The 20,379-nt window shown below is 40.4% G+C and overlaps 1 protein-coding gene across 2 annotated transcripts in view; it reads right to left on the reverse strand.

Moving 5' to 3' along the window:
• Positions 1-3,302: 3,302 nt before the first annotated feature.
• Positions 3,303-20,379, reverse strand: part of usp43a (ubiquitin specific peptidase 43a) — a 160,943-nt gene continuing 143,866 nt past the window's right edge. For both annotated transcript variants that reach the window (XM_046047143.1, XM_046047144.1), the window contains 2 exons: positions 8,386-8,547; positions 3,303-8,280 (listed from right to left, as the gene is read on the reverse strand). In XM_046047143.1, the coding sequence (XP_045903099.1) occupies positions 7,118-8,280; positions 8,386-8,547 (1,325 nt within the window). In that variant the 3' untranslated portion in view covers positions 3,303-7,117. The remainder of the gene's footprint in view (positions 8,281-8,385; positions 8,548-20,379) is intronic.

Below are 20,379 nucleotides of genomic sequence, written 5' to 3' on the forward strand. Positions count from 1 at the left end.
TTATGGAGGCCACTGTGCTCTTAGGAACCTTAAGTGCAGCAGAAATTTTTTTGTAACCTTGGCCAGATCTGTGCCTTGCCACAATTCTGTCTCTGAGCTCTTCAGGCAGTTCCTTTGACCTCATGATTCTCATTTGCTCTGACATGCACTGTGAGCTGTAAGGTCTTATATAGACAGGTGTGTGGCTTTCCTAATCAAGTCCAATCAGTAAAATCAAACACAGCTGGACAGTTTTCTTTTTTAATAAATTTGCAACAATTTCTACATTTCTGTTTTTTTCTGTCAAGATGGGGTGCTGAGTGTACATTACTGAGAAATAAAATGAACTTTTTTGATTTTTGGAAAATGGCTGCAATGAAACAAAGAGTGAAAAATTTAAAGGGGTCTGAATACTTTCCGTACCCACTGTACATACGTAACCCGAGACGTTTCTCCACATCACCGCTGCAAACATAAAGCAGCCTATAGGCTAAAACAGTGTGTGGGATCTCCTACAGATGGTGATGTCATTTTCCAAGAGAGCTGATTGGTCAGTAGGCGGAGTTTTCACAGAGTTGATCTCTTATCTGGAACATAACCTGCTCCGGAGCAGGTTAGCCGTTCAGCATAAGTTACCATGGAGATCTACCCCGGTAAGAAGTGAACCACCTTCGTGGTACTGAAAACCTGAAAAAAGTTACCTGGATAAGCTCAAATCCTGCTTCGTGGTACAGGCCTCTGTATGCACAACATGGAATACATTCCCAAATCACTACACCCCACAAGCTGAATATCAATGGCAATAAGCTTATTTATTAAGTCTCAGTCTCTTTCTCTCTCTCTCACACACACACACACACACACACCACTTACACACAGAGAACTCTGTGTGTATCAACAAATATTTTTACAGATTTTTTTTAAATAAAATGTAGAAAAATTGCATATAACACATCTTTAACCAAAAATTCACAAAAACTGTTAGTACACAAGTGCTCAGTTTGGCAGAGTAAACATTGTGTGTATGTGACCACATGTGGATTGAGCCATGCAAAGAAAAAAAAAACTTTTATAATGCAAAACGTTCAAACTCTATGCCCTTTTATAAACCAGCACTGCTTTCTCAAATAAATGATTGATTGCTTTGTTTTCAAAGAAAAACAAAATACATAAAGTGAATATATTTAATTCTGCATCAGTAGTTTTAAGGGTACAGATCTGGGCCCATATTTATCAAGCTTCTCAGAATTACTGATAAGAACACTGCAAAGAACTGACTCGAGTAAAAAAAGTCTTGTCTCAAAGCTATGTAAAAGTTAGTTATCAAGCATCTCAGTCCTAATTTAAGTGAAGTGTAGGACTAAATCTTAAGTGTCAGTCTTAGAGCTGATTCACAACACTTTGCTGTGCCGCAAACAGGATTTTGGATGATGATGTAGCCAAGGACCAATCACTGAATAGATTTCCTTATTTAAGAAAATTCTCAGATAAATTCACATTGAATGGTAAAATTCCTTAGGAGTTTACATTCAACACACACTTGAATTTTCAAGAGAATACATTATGATATACACATTGGAAATGAAAGATGAAAAAGTTGATCTTTCTAAGAGTGCCATCAATTGCACCTATTACTCCTGGGAAGCTGGCTATTTGCATGAATTGTGTTTGTGTCTGTTGGATTATGCAGGGTGTTGTTGGGAAGTCGATGAAATGCGTGACAATGAGTTAAGCTTGGCTTATTGATGGTTGTGATGGCCCCAAATCATCAGCATTGCTGCGTTTGTCCTGTGGCAAAGAAACAAATTATCATCACCACCTTCAGTTTAGCTGAAAATGCATTACTGCGTAAAGTCAGTGGTGAGACATCCTTCAGCAACTCGCTGACAAAGATTATGCCTGCGCTGTCCAACCCCGTCTATCATCAAATAATTCAGAAACATTCTTCCTCTCCTGAAAGATTTGCGCGTCTCTGTCTCTACAGTGCCAAGCCCCTACTGGCAACTCCCAACCACTTGAGAGACCTCTCGAGTTGTCTTTAACTGGGAGTGTAAGAGTGATTCTTAGTTTTAAGAAATTTGATAACTTGTTTTTCTTCTTAAGTTTAAAAATAGGAGTAAATAAAGACTAAAATGGCACTTTGAAGAGCTTGATAAATACGGCCCTGGTGTTTTATATTAGTGGAAGATTTTTTGGGAAAAAAAGAAAAAGGTCTGCATGAATAAGGTACGCATGAATGTTCTCGTTCAGAATGTTACAGGTTCAAGGTGAGTTTTTATTCTCTGTCAAATAAAGCTCTGGGTTTTCTTTCAGTTTCACAAGAGTACAGACTTTTCATGCATGCATGGACTACACTATAAATATGATATGTCGATGTGTATTTTGTTACATACAAAATCACAGGTGTCATCTTTTCCCTGTTATCTGAGGGGAGCTCGGCTGTTAAGAGCATGAAGTTCCAGCCACCGTGTGTGATATTATCAACTGTGTGATTATGGTGATTTTGGTCTATGAGAAGTATTTGCTACTTGTGTCTTCAATTAACAATGCCAGTGTTTTTGAATCCATTTAGGTAAACCTTTAGTTGAAGAAAGACGAAACAGCAGCTGCAGTCAAAACAAAGCCACCCCCAATCCCTCTCGACATTTTAAGGAGAAAACTAAAATATCTGACTCGTGGTTTAATAGTGTATTGAGTGTTGAGGACTAAAGCCGCTGTGCTTGACTTCTTCAATCTTCAACTTTGCATGTAAATGCTCAAAGAAGATGAGTAGGAACTTGTGCAAAGGACCAAAATTAATGAGTAAGACATCAACTATTATCGCTTAGTCACTTGAAACTGGCAAAGAAAATACAGCTTACTTACATTGTTTGTAAAAATAAATGTGGTGTAGGTCCTTATAAGGGTTGTGTGTGTGAGTCAACTGATTTAGACATCACTCAATGCATCGTTTCAGTAGTTGAGTTTCCACAAAGAAAATGAATAATGTATGTATCTATGTCTAATGACAAGATTAATTGATGCCATAAGTGTTAGATTAGAAAGCTATGTTATGTTACAATGCCATCTATGTAGAGACAAGTTTTGGGGAAATTTTAGGCGCCTTTTAAGAAGAGTTATGGGTGCTGTTGAAGGGTTTTGTACGTTGTTGCCGATGAAGCTGTAGGCAAAGGGAATTGAAAAATTTACTAAGAGAATAAAAAGTGTGGCACATTATTTTTCTTTTATGGACTCTATATGGTGGGAAATGTTGTCTTGGAGTTTCTCTAACTTGGCTTGTAAAACCTTACATAATTATTTTAAACAAAGAGCACAACTAGACATGGAAAACTAAAGCAGTTATTTAATAGGGAAAGTAGAATCTATCCAAGACATCTCCTTACACACACAAAAAATGATGGCTACACAATGTGATACCAAACCTCTCAAATAAATTTTTGTACTTTGGGATTTGCTTAAATATGAAGTGCATTACAAATAAAAAAAATATTATTATTAACACAAGACATAGCAAGCCAGCTATTTATTACTGACCATACATCCTTTCAGTAAAAACCAGTCTAATATTTACTCTTTTATGGTCTCATGCTTGGTCACTCTTTTTCTCTTCCTCACTTCCTCTGACAAGGTCACAGTCTCTGCCATGGTATTCACACTGAGAATACCAAGCTTCTTCCAAAGAACTTTCATTGTACAATATATACTTTTTACTTTTTCTTATAGCTCACTTGTTGAAGAGTCATGTTGGTGCCGTAAACCATTATACCATTGTTGTGAAAAATGTCCTTCCCGGGATTCCAATACTACATAAAGCAGCAGCTGGCACTGAGAGCCCGGAAGTGTAATGACAGAAACCCCATTCACCGTATTACTATAAAATCAAAATGATTTTGAAGCAGTTATTTTAAGATACAATTAATACATAATGTTGCTTTAATAAAATGGTCCCCAGTAAGACATGCTTAGTAAGTGTAACTGTAACACTGCCTCAATATTTTGTTTAGTATTATTGCTAGGTTTCTCCAATGAGACTCAGTTGAATTCCAAAAACAGAATTCACTTTTTTACTTTTGTGCTGTCCTCAAGAAAGAAAACTGCACCAACATGTATCTTCTGTAAATCCAGTATTGATAGTCATTTGGAAGTATATTACAAATTAGAGAGCTACAAGATTAATAGTGTTAGTTTTCAGGGAGTAAAAGGTTCTTGGTATTGTGTTTGAGTGCTTAGACAGTATTCAGAGTTATTCTCGCTTTATGCAGCTGAAGGCCATAAAAATCAGCAGATAACTGTATATTCAGAGTGATTCTTCATACAGAAAGAAAACTATATAAAAAGATGCAGGGTTATGAATAGCTTCTGGTTCAATAAGAAACTGGAATATCAGGGTGAGTACTCCATCACAATATGCTTACGGTTCAGTTATACACAGTTATTTCTGAGGCTGATATAGTGCTTTTACTATGCTTTAATATATCTTAATTAACCTACATCACCATATAGTTTTTAAATATCAACCTAGTAAGTTTCAGGGTCATTATAAGTAGGATAACTTTTTCTAATTGCAATGTCATTCAGTTACAAACTCGTATTAAAAATTAGTAGTAGAGCATTCATGTATGTGTAAAGTGCAAATCTAAGCACTGTGCAAATATCAATGTAGGGCCTTACATGTGTAGAGCCTGAGAAGGCACCATGGGAAATATCTGTGCACGTCCAACATAAACTTCACTGTAGCAGCAAACAAGATGGCCTGTTATGCTGTAACAGTACAACCAGAATTTAAATCAGTGATTAGGAAGTCGCCTATTCTCTTCTTTCCTTCACCAGTTATAAAAGTGACTTTAAGGGAAGCTCTTTACTCCCAGTGGCTTTGGCTGAAGCTGCACAGAGGCAAAAAGTACGAGTAACGTAGTATGTAATTGTACTGTGTATTTCATACAAGGGAACAACTAACCATTTAAATGTGAAACAAGTTCATATATAGTGGCAGCTAAGCTCAAAACACATTAACAACATCATAATGCATCATAATATTCATATGCTGCGAAAAGACAAAGTGCACAGCAAAACCTTCATTATTCCAGATACACAAAGGAACCTCTAAATTTGAGTTCTTGCTGATTATGGAAGAGTTAAAATGCCTTAACTTAAAACAAATCAAACAATACACATTACATATATACATATGTATACATATGTATTCCGCCTTAATGTATCGATTTACTGTCCTATAATCAGAGGAAAACAATTAAAATTAATTTTTTTGTCTTTTTGTCTTGCATAACTATTTCAAACAAATGCTCAAACGAATCAAACAATGAAAACAAAGTGAAGAGGTGCATTGTATACTGTATTACTTTCTAGCAGAAGTCAGCATATACCAGCAAATATTAAAAGCAAATCATTTTTCATGGGGAGTATGTAAATGTATACATAAACAGAGAATAACAATGTGAATTGTATTTCACTTCATTTTTAAAAGAATCTTCCAAAGATTAAATTATTCAGATTACTGCTATTCTGTTAAACCCTGCCCTAAAACACGGACAAAGTGTGCAACTTGCATTTTTGCATCCATTTTGGTTAGGGCTGCACAATTTATGGAATTATTTTCGAAATCGCAATATGGCCGAGCCAATTATCAGAAACTACAATTTTTTGATGAAGGTAAAATGTGATTAAATGAAAATTATAATTAAATAGTGTAGTGCTGCTGATATGCCCCAGCCTACAAACAACACACAAACAAAAAAAGTCACATCATGATTTTAATAGTTGTTTTAGTTAAATGAAAACTGTGATGGAAAAATGATCATTCCCACCAATTATGAATAATATTGCAACTTGTAATATCAGTGAGGTTTTTTTTTTGCCATATCGTGCAGCCCTAATATTGGTGTTTTGTGTAGTATTTCTCCTTCTGATAACTGATTACAAAAATCTGCATCAGTGAATGTCAGGTTCTGGTGAATATTCCTCACAATCAAAGAGCAAGGAGTTATTTTTGAGAGAGAGATTTTCAACAAGAACTTCACTAGAACACCACCTTCATATTACCCACAGCTAAATGCACATTTGACAGTTGATAAAGTTCTGGAAAACACAGGAAAATATAAACTAAGAAAAATATGGTAATTATACCAAAGCAGTAGAAAAAAACAACAACATTGGAATGCATTCAGCAGGGTTAATTGATGTTATAAAAAAGGTGTAAAACATTCTCTAAGGGTGGGCATTAACATTAGATTTCACAGCAGACAAATGTATTTTGTAAATTCCCTTCCGCTACAGGGAGGTCAGTCAGGCTCAGCTATAAAGTGCTGCTGGTCCTAGTAGGGATTCATTGTTTTAGCCAAAAAAGAATTAAAGGACCCACATAAGTAATTCTACAGAAAACCATTCATACCCAGCAAGTTTTTACAGTTAGAGGTCATGGTATTTCCAATGTCGGTTTAACTTTACATCAACTGCGATGAGGACCCAGACATCAGTGCTTTATAAAAACAGTGCCTTGTGTTCAAAGCCATAATTAAATATGAATAATTGATGTTAATCAGAACCTGCAACCTCAAAGCATCAAAGTTAATAAACTGGACACATTACATTCTTAAAAATGAACACAATCAGTATGTCTTGACTGTAAGCAAAAAAACATAACATTTTAAAATAGAGTGATGAATTCCAACATACACTACAAAAATAAGACACAAATGTGGATGTTGTATGTGTGTGTGTGTGTGTGTGTGTGTGTGTGTGTGTGTGTGTGTGTGTGTGTGTGTGTGTGTGTGTGTGTAAGATTTCATGCTTCCAGTGCTAAACAGACAAACTCACTGGTCTAAACTGCATATTCGTTGCTCAGGCACTTGTTTTAAGTCTTAAAAAACAGAATAAAAATGGATTCCCTCTGACGTTTGATGGACAGGTCACATCATTTCATTCTGCTCTTTATATCCCAGTATTAAAGGACCCTTCATTTGCTGAGTGTCTCTCAGTTCCATGTTGCAAATCATTTTATTTTCTGGCAACAAAAAGGTATATCACTGTTAATTGAGCGCTATTGCTTTGATCTCTTGTCATTCACTTTATAACAGATAAAAGGCTTTGCGAGTGTGTGGATGTGTTAAATATCTCTGTGTCAGAAGCTGGACTCCGGGACTGTCCTTTTGCGTCCCAGCGAGGTTGTGCTGTAACGAGTCCTCTGCAGGGTGCCATAAGACGGTTTGTCTGTTGTCAGGCTGCGGGACAGTGCTGGGGCTGTAGGCATCCCGTTACGATGCAAAGATGCTGTCCTACGCACGCTCTGCTCCGCTTTGGTGGGTATGTTGGATGAACTCTGGGAGCGTTTGATGTCAGATGTGGTTCGTCCAACCTTACCGTTTGCAAGTGCATCACTCAGATGGCCATTAGACTTGCGTCCTTCCACCCCAGTTCCTCCTACTGTTGCTCCATTGGACAGTGACAGCCTAGAGAGGGTCCTTCTGCCTCCTTCCTCACCTACTCCTTTCCCTGACTCACCCTCCTTGGACTTCCTTGAGTCCTTATCTTTCTTCAGGAAATTACCTTTGAAGAAGGAGAGTAGTCCATCATGGCTCTTGGGAATTTCTCCTTTTTTGGTCTTAGAGTTTCCTTCAAATGTACCGTGGTGTTCCGTATCCACCCTGTCCCCTTTTTGTCTTCTCAAAGTCCCGTCTTGAAGGCTGGGAGTGCTGAAGCTGGGCTGAACTCCAGCACTGGAACTCCTTTTTGTCTCAGTATCCAGGGAGATTTTGGAGGAGCTCTGCTTCCTGGCATCCTTCCTCCTGGTGAGGGTGTTACTGTTAGAGCTACTGCTGATATTCATGGTCCTGTCATCTCTTGTCTGGCTCCCCTTGCTGCGTCTCAAACTGCCTGTCTTATCTGACAGCCTCCTCTGGCCCTCCGGGACCTGTGCAGCCTCGTATGGCAGCTCATTTCCTGTCTTACCCACACAACTGATGCTCCCAACGCTGGAAGATCGGACATTGGCTGCAGCTCGGCCCCCAGCAGCTTCCTTTGTACTGCGTGGTTCGCTCATCAATGTTACTATAGGATCCTTTGTGCAACGGGGCCGTCTGCCAGATTCCAAGTACTGTACGAGCTCCACAGGGGCAGGATCTTGGGCAGACTGAGGCACTGGATCAGGTTTCCGTCTGTCCTTTGAACCCAAGGACCAGCGCATAGGAAGCACTTTGCTCAGGGTGTCCTTGGTCTTGCTGGGGGCTCTCATGCTCACACTGCGTCCCTGAAGACCCCTGATAAATGGCCTGTTCTCAAAACCCCCTAAAAATTATGCAATGAAGAAAAGCTTTTAGTTTTTACATTTAAATGTAAACTATAAATAAACTACTAATCCGATTAGAGCAAATCCTGGGTGTGGCCACTTACCTCTTTCCTCTTTAGAACCATTCTCAAGGAAGACTGGAGACTCGGGTGAGTCAGGTATGGAAGATGGGCAGGCAGTAGAGGATCGAGACACCAGGCTGCCTCTCTTACTGTCCCCTGTCAACCGGATTAGCCAATGATCTGACATTGATGAACTTGTAGATCCTGTGAGACACACAGAGAGATAAGAAAAAAATCAGAGGAGGAGTATAAAACATAAGAATACTCCACCAATTCATTATTGCACTTCTGTAACATTTTTGGACTCATGATGGACAACCACAAAAGAGTCACAAAAGGATTTATTGAACTTTTCACAACTTTTTCACATACAATAGTCAGTAGTATATACAGGAATCCTTCCCAAGACCTGTTAACAGCTTCTCCAGTTCCGTCACACCGGCAGCAGCGGTGGAGTATTCATTAAAAGCCTTTACTTAACTAAATTATAATTACCTATTACAAGTCCTGCATTCAAACTTTTAATTACGTAAATTTAGAGAAGTAATAAAGTAATGGCAATACGTACAGTACTGAATACTGCGTTACTGTGTAAGCAGCATTTTAATGTATTTAGCTGAGGTGAAACTTCAATTAAGTGCTTTATATGTTTATATATGGTAGTTTAAAATAATAATAATAATAATAATAATAATAAATGTAGCAGCAAAAAGTTTCCTTTTTGCCTCTATATAGTGGAGTAGGTCTAAAGTAGCATAAAGTGAATACTTGAGCGAATACACTGGTGAAAAACATTGTTGATTAGAGAAACACAAGTGTACCCCATGTGCAAGTCTTGTACTGGACAGGAAAAACCTTTCCCTGAAACACTGCTTATTGATTGGTCACTGCAACTGATTTAATGAGACAGTAAATGAAGCAGTTTGCCGTGAATACAAAATCAATGCAACAATGGGATTGTTAAACTACACTTTTTTGTTTAAAGAAATTAAATATTTTCACAGGCCTACATTTTTTCTTTTCACAGTGTCTTCTCATTTTTCCAAGTGCATTCCAGCTTAGGTACAGAGAGTGGGAGAGTCAGTTTTCGTGTCCTCCCAACAATTACTTTAATAATTTGACGGTTTGATATGTGGTTAGATTTGCTCTGCTTCTACTTAAAGAGGTGGTACTGTGCTCATTTTAAGGTTCAAAATCCTATTTAGGGTTTGTACCAGAACTGGTTTACATGGTTTCATTTTCAAAATACACCATATTTTTGTCATGCTGCACATTGCTGCAGCTCCTCTTTGCACCCTGTGTGTTGAAGGCTTTGTTTTAGCTTTGGAGTGATACATCTTGTCTCTAAATGATTTTTGTTGGGAGTCTGTTTTTGTCAGACTCTATATATCATTTCAATAAAAACACAATCTTATAAGCTGTTGCGGTCATCTCTTCCCCATTTCTCACTGTCTTACAATAAGTGAAACAGCGCCCCTCTAAATGCTACGCGTTGGATTTGTGGTGAAACACTATATTGCACCACTGTAGACTGACCACGCGAGGAAGCTAGGAAGAGTTGGCATACCTTTGTGAAAAAAAATTAAATGATTAACCAATCAGATGAGGCCACTGTCATGCCACTGCCTAACTGTAATTAGTCAGGATGATGCCAAGGGAAGCCAGTCGCTGTCTGGCTTCATGCCAATCAAATCACAGCACGCGATCAACGTCATTCAGATGAAATAACGGGAACCAACTTTAGCTGGTGCAGTTATGGAGGTTGGAGATTTGGAGTTTTTAGTTATAAGAAATAGTTTTACTAAACTACTGTTGTGTACCAACAGTGTGGATTGGTGCATTTTATATTTGGAGACTCAAATTCCTCCTTTTCTCTCCTTGAGAGATTTTTCCCTCCCTAAGAGCTGTCTCTGAGCAGCCTGATCATAAAAAACTGGCCACCTTTTGATGCTGCAGCCAGATAACGCGGTGCTTGACTATTAAACTGACAAAAGGAACATTGACCAGCGATTAGCGTTTTTCTGAACAGCCTATCAAAACTCTTCTTAAAGAGAGGGCAGGAAACCCTAAACTGCCCCCCACACACGTAACCATGGCAACTGACCTTCCTCTGCGTTTAATTACCTCACATGAAAGGAGATACTCCCTTTCACAGCCAAATTCAAATTGTAGAAACTCCAGGACACCAGGGACAGCCCTGAACATCTTTGTGTAAACAAAGACTGCTGTCTCCCCAAGACTCAAAGCATTACCTTGTTTAATAAAATAATCTTTTTGTTACTTGATTACGTTTGCCTCTATTTGAGTAGTTATGTTACCATGTTGTTGCTATCTGATGTTGATATTATTGCTGAAAAGAATCTAAATAAGTTAATTTTGCAGTATTTAAATTTTCAGCAAGGTTAATGACATTCCTTCATTTTATGTGTAACCAAATTCCACAGCTCCTGAGCAAAGATTGTCTTAGGGTTAATCCAAGCTATCGTCATGTAACCTGAGCTCCCCCAAGTGGACAAAATAAGTATTACATGCCATCGTCTGAAATGCCGTTAATGTATAAATGTCACTCCGTATTTATCTTGTCAATAATCTAATGCCACTCGTGTATCTTGCTTATATTCTCTAAGAACGTGTAACAGCCAATAGCCTATATTTAGAAAGCAAGTTAAGTTCCTCTCATCTGTGATTCCTATGAAGTGTTAACCTTGTAAGGTCTAACTACTGACAACTGTTCTTCCTGTTATCAAATGCTTAAACTTAGAATGGTACAACCGTTTGACAATTGAGGTATGATTGTGGGAAGATACTTGATTATAATACGCGCAAATAGATTTTCTTTTCCTTTTTTATAGACATATTAAAAGTTTAGAACGACAGTCCCTCGGGAAACCGGAAACAGCCCGCCCTCCGGGAAACTAAGTACAGAGGGCACTCTGGGAACCACGCCCCAACAGACAAAACAGCGACACACGCTGTCGTTCCCCCTCTTGCACTCTTCTCTTCGCTCTGGTCTCCTGTTTGTTCCGGGCTTTTCAACGGCGCTTCGGCACGCGCCCGGCGGCCCGGTGCAACAAAAGCTTTGTTCGCTTCAAGCTACACACAGTCTCTAAGTCAAGAACGACCAAGTTCCCTTTTTAAGCTTTATTCGTCGAGCTAACTTCACCGAGGTCAGACCAAGCCACGCGGTAACAAAGGACACCTGAAGAACAGCCTAATTGCCAGACTGAGGATGGCCAACCCTTGAGGGTTTTTCTTCATTCCAGACATGGAGAACCCCAGAGAATTCCCTAGCAAAAAGCCAGGAATCGGGCAGCTAGCGTGGGACCCGTGCAACCGGGCCAAGCAGGCCGCCGACCCACCGTAAGGCAAAACAAGGCATTCTGTGATCAGTGATGTCCAATAGTGTTAATAGATTATCTTTTTAACTCCTAAACTCATAGCTTACTTTCATTAGTTCTCTTCCGCCGTATGAGTCAAATACTTCCACAATTGAAATCCACATTCTCATTGTTTAGCCATTGTTTATTTATTTGATGTATTTAACCAAATTTTTATATCACCTTAGTTAGTTAATAAACTTCACTGTAACCAAGGAATTGTGTGTATTGCCTGTCTCTGAGTCCCTGCCAAGAGAATTTACCATTCTATATGAGACTGACTGATTTAAGATAATTGAGCGATTGTTAACAAACTGATCACTAGTGAATAATTGTCTAATTATTAGCCATACTCAGGGAGTCCTGAGACCCTGGGCGAACGGTATATCGGGTGGTGCCCCTGTGAAACGAGAGCTATGGATATTAATATTTTCTGAATATTAAAATTCATAATTTGGTATTAAGTCTCATAAATTTATTATATCAATGTAGTTATGCTACACTACCACTACAGCAGCAATTTAAGATTAAATCTGACGGAAGACCAACGCCAAAACTGGAGCTGGGCGTGGAGAGAAAAAAGGGATTTTGGACGTTCAATGAGGAAAACTATATTTGTACAGAGTGGCTAGGTAGTATCGCCAAACTTCAACTGACTCTGTTGTTGCGGAGGACAAAAAGCCAGTGGGAAATTCTATAACTTGGTTATTGACCACTTCGCCACCATGACAGACTTCTTTTTCAAATAGGGTGAGTGAAATGACACCGCCTCTCTCTGAACTTAACTGAACTGCAGCTATTTGTGTGATTTTTAATATGGTTATATTGTTTGTTTTGCTTTGCTTGCCTGGATTTAGCTGCTGAATGAATAGTCAGTTGAAGTAACCTTATTGTTTTTACTGCGGTTGTGTAATGTTATGCATAGATAATGAGAACCACAGACAGCACCTGCCACAGGGCACTGGGCCAGGTTAGGCCACCTGAATAATCGTCTATACTCTGTTGGTCGGGTACTCGGTTGTTGATGATGTGTTATGAACATTTGGCCAAGCATTAAGAAGTATGTAGGCCTGTTTGATACATACACCACTACTACTATGCAAATGTCTTCAATCGCCTTCTGATTGAGCTTGTGAATGCTTCTTTTATTCCTAACCTGCACCATAAGCAGCGGGCTATGTATGCTATTTGGGGTGAGAGAGACTGAGTGAGTGAGAGAGTGTACGTCCCGGTAAATGCAAAAAGGACATCCCCTCTTACTTGGCCTCCCCAAAAATTTACCCCACCCCACTGTTGGCAACATGGACTGGAGCAATAGTTTCAGAGTGGTGAGTTAATTAATCTGTAACAGATGTATCTTTCATCCATAAAGTTTTAACTGAGGTGTCTCTACATCACAGTAACAACTTTATGTCCATTGACGGATTGGAGGGTAAGTAGTGTTTGGAAGGGAGAAGAGGGTGTGTGATGCAGCTCAGTGTTTTTCCACCGGTGTTTCTGAGGGTGTGTCAGACTAGCCACTTAGCGAGCGTCACATGAGGCGCATTTAGCTTTCATCCCTGTGACGTCACAGGGATGTTTTCTGTGGGAGATGGGAACTCCCTTTGGATGGACTTTGGGCTTTTTCAATTTGAAAACCTATTACATGCACTAAAAATGTATTAAACTCAATAAAGGAGAGGGAAAAAGCCTAAAAGCATAATATCACTTCTTTAAACTGTATGATTCCCTGTGTTCCAGCTTCAGCACTTCTCCTCACATTACATTTACTCATTTGGCAGACGCTTTTATCCAAAGTAACTTACATTTGAGGAACAACATACAAGCATCAACAGAGCATCAAATACAGATCTACAACTGATAATACATACTAGTAAGAGCAGCAATAAAACTAGTAAGAACTCATAGTACATATCACATCAATGGGGTAAATACCTAGAGAAGGAAGTAAGAGGAAGTAAAAGTAACAAAAAGTGCAATCAAACAAAAAAGTGCAATCAATACAAGATCATTGTAGGATATAGAAGAAGAAGAGCACAGGAAGTGCATGTTAGAGGTTAGGAGTTAGAGGTGTTATGAGAGGAAGTGTTCTCGGAAGAGATGAGTTTTCAAGAGCTTCTTGAAGTTAGAGAGGGACGCCCCTGCTCTGATGGCATGTGGTAGCTCGTTCCACCATCGTGGTGTCACAGATGAGAATAGCCGGGACTGGGAATGCTTTGTGCGATGGGATGGCAGAGCCAGGCGGCGTTCGTTGGAGTAGCGTAGCGGGCGAGAAGAAACGTAAGTTTGTATTATGGAGTTTAGGTAGATGGGTGCAGACCCAGTAGTCACTCTGTATGCAAGCATTAGTGACTTGAATTTGATTCTGGAAGCCACGGGGAGCCAGTGGAGGTCACTGAGTAATGGAGTGACATGAGTCCTTTAGGGCTGATCAAAAACCAGACGCGCTGCTGCGTTCTGAACCATTTGTAAGGGTTTCACCGCACAAGCTGGAAGACGTGCTAGGAGGGCATTGCAATAGTCGATGCGAGAGATAACCATGGCGTGTACCAGAAGCTGGGTGGCGTACTGAGTGAGGTAGGGCCTGATTTTCCTTATGTTGTATAGAGCAAAGCAGCATGACCGAGAGACAGCAGCAACATGGTCTGAAAAGGACAGCTGGTCATCAATCATGACACCCAAATTTCTCACCACCGTGGTTGGAGTGATGGTTGCGGAGTCAATTTGTAGTTTGATGTTATGGTGGATAGATTGCTTGTTGGGAATGACCAAGAAGTCTTAGAGAGGTTTAGTTGAAGGTGGCAAGAGTCCATCCATGCAGATATGTCCGATAGACAGTCCGTGATCCGCGCCGAGACGGTGGGATTGCCTGGCGGGAAGGACAGGTAGAGTTGCGTATCGTCTGCGTAGCAGTGGTAAGAGAAGCCGTGCGAGCGAATGATCGGCCCCAGTGAGGTGGTGTAAATTGAGAAGAGAAGGGGCCCAAGCACTGAGCCTTGGGGCACCCCTGTGGAGAGGCAGTGGGAGGAGGATAATTGTCCTTGCCACAAAACATTGTAGGAACGCCCCGAGAGGTAGGATTCGAGTGCTTTACTCGAGATGCCCATTGCTGAGAGAGCGGATAGCAGGATCCTGTGGTTGACTGTGTCAAAGGCAGCTGATAGTTCAAGCAGGATAAGAACCAAGGATTGGACTGCAGCTTTAGCTGACCTTAGGGCTTCTGTTACAGACAGAAGAGCTGTTTCAGTAGAGTGGCCACTCTTAAAACCAGACTGATTGGATCTAGGAGGTCATTCCCTGAGAGGAATTCTGAGACCTGTTTGAATACTGCCCGTTCAATAGTTTTGGATAAAAAAGGTAGAAGAGACACTGGTCGATAGTTCACTGGTCAAGAGTTCTGATACTTCGCTCTCTGTGAGAGGAGTAAACGAGGAGAGTGAACAACCACTGACCTCGGAGGGCAGAGGAAAATATGTAGATGCTACAATGGTTAAGTTTGAGTGTTTCAGAGAATTGGCTAGTTATAGCCTCCACTTTGCCTGTGAAGAAGGCAGCAAAGGTATCAGCAGACAAGTTTGTGGGTGGTGGAGGTGGAGGAGGATTTAGTAGCACTTTAAAAGTGGAAAATAATTTCCTTGAGTCAGTCGAACTGCTTATTCTGTCATTATAGAACGCAGTTTTGGCAGCACTGATGCTTGTTGAGAAGGAGGTTAGGAGCAATTGGTAGCCCTTAAGGTTGATGGGGTCTTGGTTTTTCGCCATAGTCTTTCAGCCGCTCTGAGATCAGTACGCAGCCCACGGATGGTATCAGTTAGCCACGGGTGGGACTGGTTTGGGTGAGCAGGCTTGGTGGATAGAGGACACAGGCTTTCTAGGCACGAGCTTAGTGTAGAGCACAGAGATTGTGTGGCATCATTGACCTCAAGTGAGGAAAATGTGTTGAGGGAGGGTAGAGCGGAAGCTACCACTGAGGCAAAGTGAGCGGGAGACAGGTTGCGGAGGTTGCAGTGGTGTGAGACCAATGGTGTTGGAAGAATGGGCTTTTCCTGTAGGCATACCGTGAACTGAATGAAATAGTGGTCAGACACATGTAGAGGTGTGACTGTTAGGCACTCTGTGGCACAGTTTCAGACAAGAACGAGGTCAAGCACCTTGCCAGCTTTGTGGGTCAGGGGGCTGAGAACCCGTGTTAGATCAAAGGACTGAATCAGAGACAGGAAGTCTGCTGAGTTTGAATTGTCTAAGTGAATGTTCATGTCACCAAGGACAAGTAGGGGACAGTCATGCTCTGGGATTGAAGACAGCAGTGTGTTTAGCTCCTCCACAAAGTTACCCATTTGTCCAGGTGGACGGTATATGACAATCACAGAGACCTTTACCGGAGCAGACACAAAGACAGCATGGTATTCGAAGGAGGCATATTGATTCGGGGGTAGCAGCTGTGTGAATTTCCATTTGTTGGAAATTATGAACCCAGTCCCACCTCCCCTCCCAGACGGCCGGGGGGTGTGGGTGAAAGAGTAATTGGTGGACAGCGCAGCGGGGGTAGCAGAGTTTTCTGGTTTGATCCAGGTCTCAGTGAGTGCCAGTAGCCCAAGAGATAATATGTTAGCATAAGCAGTGATGAAGTCAGCTTTGTTGACTGCCGACTGGCAGTTCCATGACCCAACAGACAAGTAAACAGATGTGGGTGGTGCCTGTTTTAAAGGCTTGAGGAGTGCCTGGTTTCTGTGCCTGATGGCATGATACCTCGTGCGTGGACCGGAGACAATAGGAATAGTGTGGTAGCACATGGCCTGAGTGTAGTTAGGTGAGTAGGTGTGCCTCGGGAAGGGAAAAAGCTTCTCTTGTAGGCGGCTTTGCTCAGTGGACTCGCACAGGTAGACTCGCTGGTCTTTACCCAAGTAGGTCTTCACACAAGGAGCCCACGCTTACGCGGACGCTTCAGTGGTAGGTTTCACTGAAGTAGTGTAAGTCTGCACACAGGTGTTGGGAATTAAGACTGACTGCACCCAGCTGAGATCGCCCTCTGAATTAACAAGACAAAAGCTTGGTTTCAGTGGGTGGGACACACACCCAGTTGTTTGATCTCGCTCAGCCGGCCTTCAGATTCTATTGGATTGCTCAGTAAAAGTGCAAAGAAATAGCACCTCAAGAGTAGGAAAGATAGAGTAAAGTATTACCTCACTGCTGCAAACTCTTATTTGCCCCACGATTCTTGTCCTGTGTTTAAGAGTACAACAGGAGTACAAGTACTCTGTTAACCTAAGCATCACACTTATGATTCTTAGGTGCACTCTTGAAACGTTTGCTCTCAGGTTTCTCCTCTAGTGTCGGATCTTTTGTGCGATAACCCTGTCAATATTCCCCAAGCAAATCACGCCTGCCTCTTTGCAGGCATGTTTGCTTTACTTCTAAGAGTGTCCCTTACCTCTTGAAAAAAGTCCATTTAATAAAAAGTAGAGCAGTGGGGAAAAATAATGGTAAATACAATGTATACCCACTGTAAGTACTTTTTCAATAATAGATCTTTGGGCAGCAGTCAGTGTGTCAAGGAGCAGTGTTTGTTTCTGCAATATTAGTTTAATAAGCTACTGTTTTCTCCATTAATGAAGGCACTGGATCAGTAGTTATCACATTATTTTCACACCTTTTTAAACAGCAACAGCCCTACGTGACATTTTTGAGAAAATATTTTATTGCATCTGAAAAGTCTATCGATTGATTATGGTGTAATAAATAATGTTTTAATGCGAGTCAGACTTAGCCTAGCTACAAATTCAATAATGATTGAATAGGTTTTTATTCAACGACTCCTAAAGCAGTTTATTGTGCATGCATGGACATGGCTCTGCAGCACTCCAGTGTCTAATAGCTTCATTTTAAAAGGGACAATGTGCATAAAATATTAGATCTTATTTTCATTTATTGTTTTGTTGTAGTATATTATATAGTATATATCATTGTACAGAGAAATTCAGCATTCAATTATTTTTATAGAATTTTAAATATATATGACTAAATAAGCAACAATTAAAGTAAAAGAAAATCTTAGTTATTATTTACAGTGCTGGCAACACAAGCAAACATGCTGCGGCCTTGAGAGGAGAGAAGAAAAATATTTGTTCCCTAAGTACTCTTGCCTTTTCCTGAGGAAATGAATGCAACTCTTCTCAACCTTCACTCTGTGAGTTTGTTCGTTGTTCACATGCACACAGTATACACACACAAAGAAATGTGAGCCATGGTGTGTTTGTTTTTGGGCCTTACTGAATTGTACAGAGTAAACAGTGCGCTTCCCATTTTTTTCTAGCTTTCACTGATTTTACTCTGCAGTAACAAACAAGATGATGGCTGCAGGTAAGTACATTATTATTAATACTTAGGAAGAAACATATTCTATAGCACTTGACGTTTTGAAAACTGGTAAAATGCTTTATGTGGAGAAAATGTGTGCTATTTCCGACAGCAGTTAGAAATGGTGTACTGTAAAGTCACATAAACTACACACAAACAGTGTCATTAAAGGACAGTTCATAATATTAAAAGTTGATACCTTAATGATTCTGACATTTGTAGTTTATCTCCATGCATCCACGACTGGTATGATGTATCAGTTTTTTCCCTCTTTACATAGACTTGCCAGTGGCAGCATGTTCATTCCTCTTAGTTTTTAAAAAATGAGGACAGCAGTCGTAAGACATAACTGTATGAAACGGAAAAATTGGCTTGACAATGCTGTATGTGCTACGAAAGGGAAATCCACCGTAGCGCCTGGGCACGACAGACTCCTATGATCCAATGGAGAAGAAGGAGATCAGGAGGCAGGACTAAGAAAGGGGTGGGGATGTAGAATGCCAGAGCGAAGAAGAGGAGATGGTACATGTGGATATTATATATGCAAATGCTGGCATGACGTGATTGATGTGTGGTCCCGCTCCTGAAACTCTGCTAATTAGCACCACATAATGTTACACTGACCTATAATATCTTGTACTGACTATTGAGCAAAAAAACAATATTATCCATATTAGAGTACATTTTCACCACTCTACTATGCCATATGTTCTTCCTGTTTCATCTGGTGGGTGAGTAATTTCTGATTGCACTTATTTTTCTTAATTATTACAGCACTCAGGTCCCCTTCAAAAGTATTGGAACAGTAAGGCAAAGTCCTTTGTTTTTGTTGTTCACTGAAGACATTTGGGTTTAAGATCAAAAGATGAGTATGAGACAAGAGTTCATTTCAGCTTTTATTTCCTGGTATTCACATCTAGATGTGTTAAACAACTCAGGACATACCACCATTTGTTTGAACCCACCCATTTTTCAAGTGAGCAAAACTATTGGAACATGTGACTGACAGATGTTTCTTGTTGCCCAGGTGTTACCTTTTAGGTTGATTGTCCAAACATTAAATAGCTCTGCATGACTAGTCTAAGTTTTCATCCTTGGTTCAAACCTATAAAGACTATAATTTCCTGTTAAAGAGGATAAACCAACATGAAGACCAGAGAGCTGTCTATGGGAGAAAAGCAACCATTGTCAAGCTGAGAAAAGAAGGAAAATCGACCAGAGCCATTGGACAAACATTGGACATCAACAATTTGGAATGTCCTGAAAAAGACAGAAACTACTGGTGTACTGAGCAACAGACGTCGAACAGGTCAGCCAAGGAAAGCAACAGTAGTTGATGAAAGAAATATCGTGAGAGCTGTGAAGAAAACACCCAAACATCAGTAAGTGACATCACCAACGACCTCCACAGTGCAGGGGTGAAGGTATCACAATCCACTGTTCGAAGAAGACTCAGAGAGCAGAAATATAGAGGCATCAGCAGGAAGAATCGGAAGGCCAGATTGAAATTTGCAAAGAAGTACAGAGACGAGCCGCAAAAGTTCTGGAACACAATCTTATGAACTAATGAGACCAAGATTAATTTCTGCCAAAGTGATGGAAAGGCCAAAGTGTGGAGAAAGAAAGGAACTGCTTATGATCCGATGGATAGAAGCTCATCTGTGAAGTAGGTGGAGGTAATGTCATGGCTTGGGCTAGCATGGCTGCTTCTGGAACATGCTGATTAATATTTATTGATGATGTACAGTGGGGGAAAAAAGTATTTGACCCCTTGCTGATTTTGCAGGTTTGCCCACTTACAAAGAATGCAACAATCTACAATTTTAATCATATGTACATTCTAACAGTGAAAGACAGAATCCCAAAGAAAATTCCAGAAAATCACATCATATGAATTTATAACAATTGATAACCATCTGATGAGGAAAAACAAGTATATGACCCCCTACCAAACAGCAAGTATTCTGGCTCCTACAAGCCAGTTAGTCTTTCTTTAAGACACAGCCCCAATCCCAACCAATTATTTACATCAAATACACCTGCCTCACCTCGTTACCTGTATAAAAGACACCTGTCAACACCCAAACAACCAGCATCCAACATCACCACCATGGGCAAGACCAAAGAGCTTTCTACGGACATCAGGGACAAGATTGTTGATCGGGACAAGATTGTTGATCTGCACAAGGCTGGGATGGGCTACAAGAGAATCGGAAAGCAACTTGGAGAGAAAAGATCAACTGTCGGTGCAGTTATCAGGAAATGGAAGAAGCACCACACCACCGCCAACCTCCCTCGGTCT

The sequence above is a fragment of the Micropterus dolomieu genome, linkage group LG04, assembly GCF_021292245.1.
Source record: "Micropterus dolomieu isolate WLL.071019.BEF.003 ecotype Adirondacks linkage group LG04, ASM2129224v1, whole genome shotgun sequence".
In the NCBI taxonomy this organism is placed as follows: domain Eukaryota; kingdom Metazoa; phylum Chordata; class Actinopteri; order Centrarchiformes; family Centrarchidae; genus Micropterus; species Micropterus dolomieu.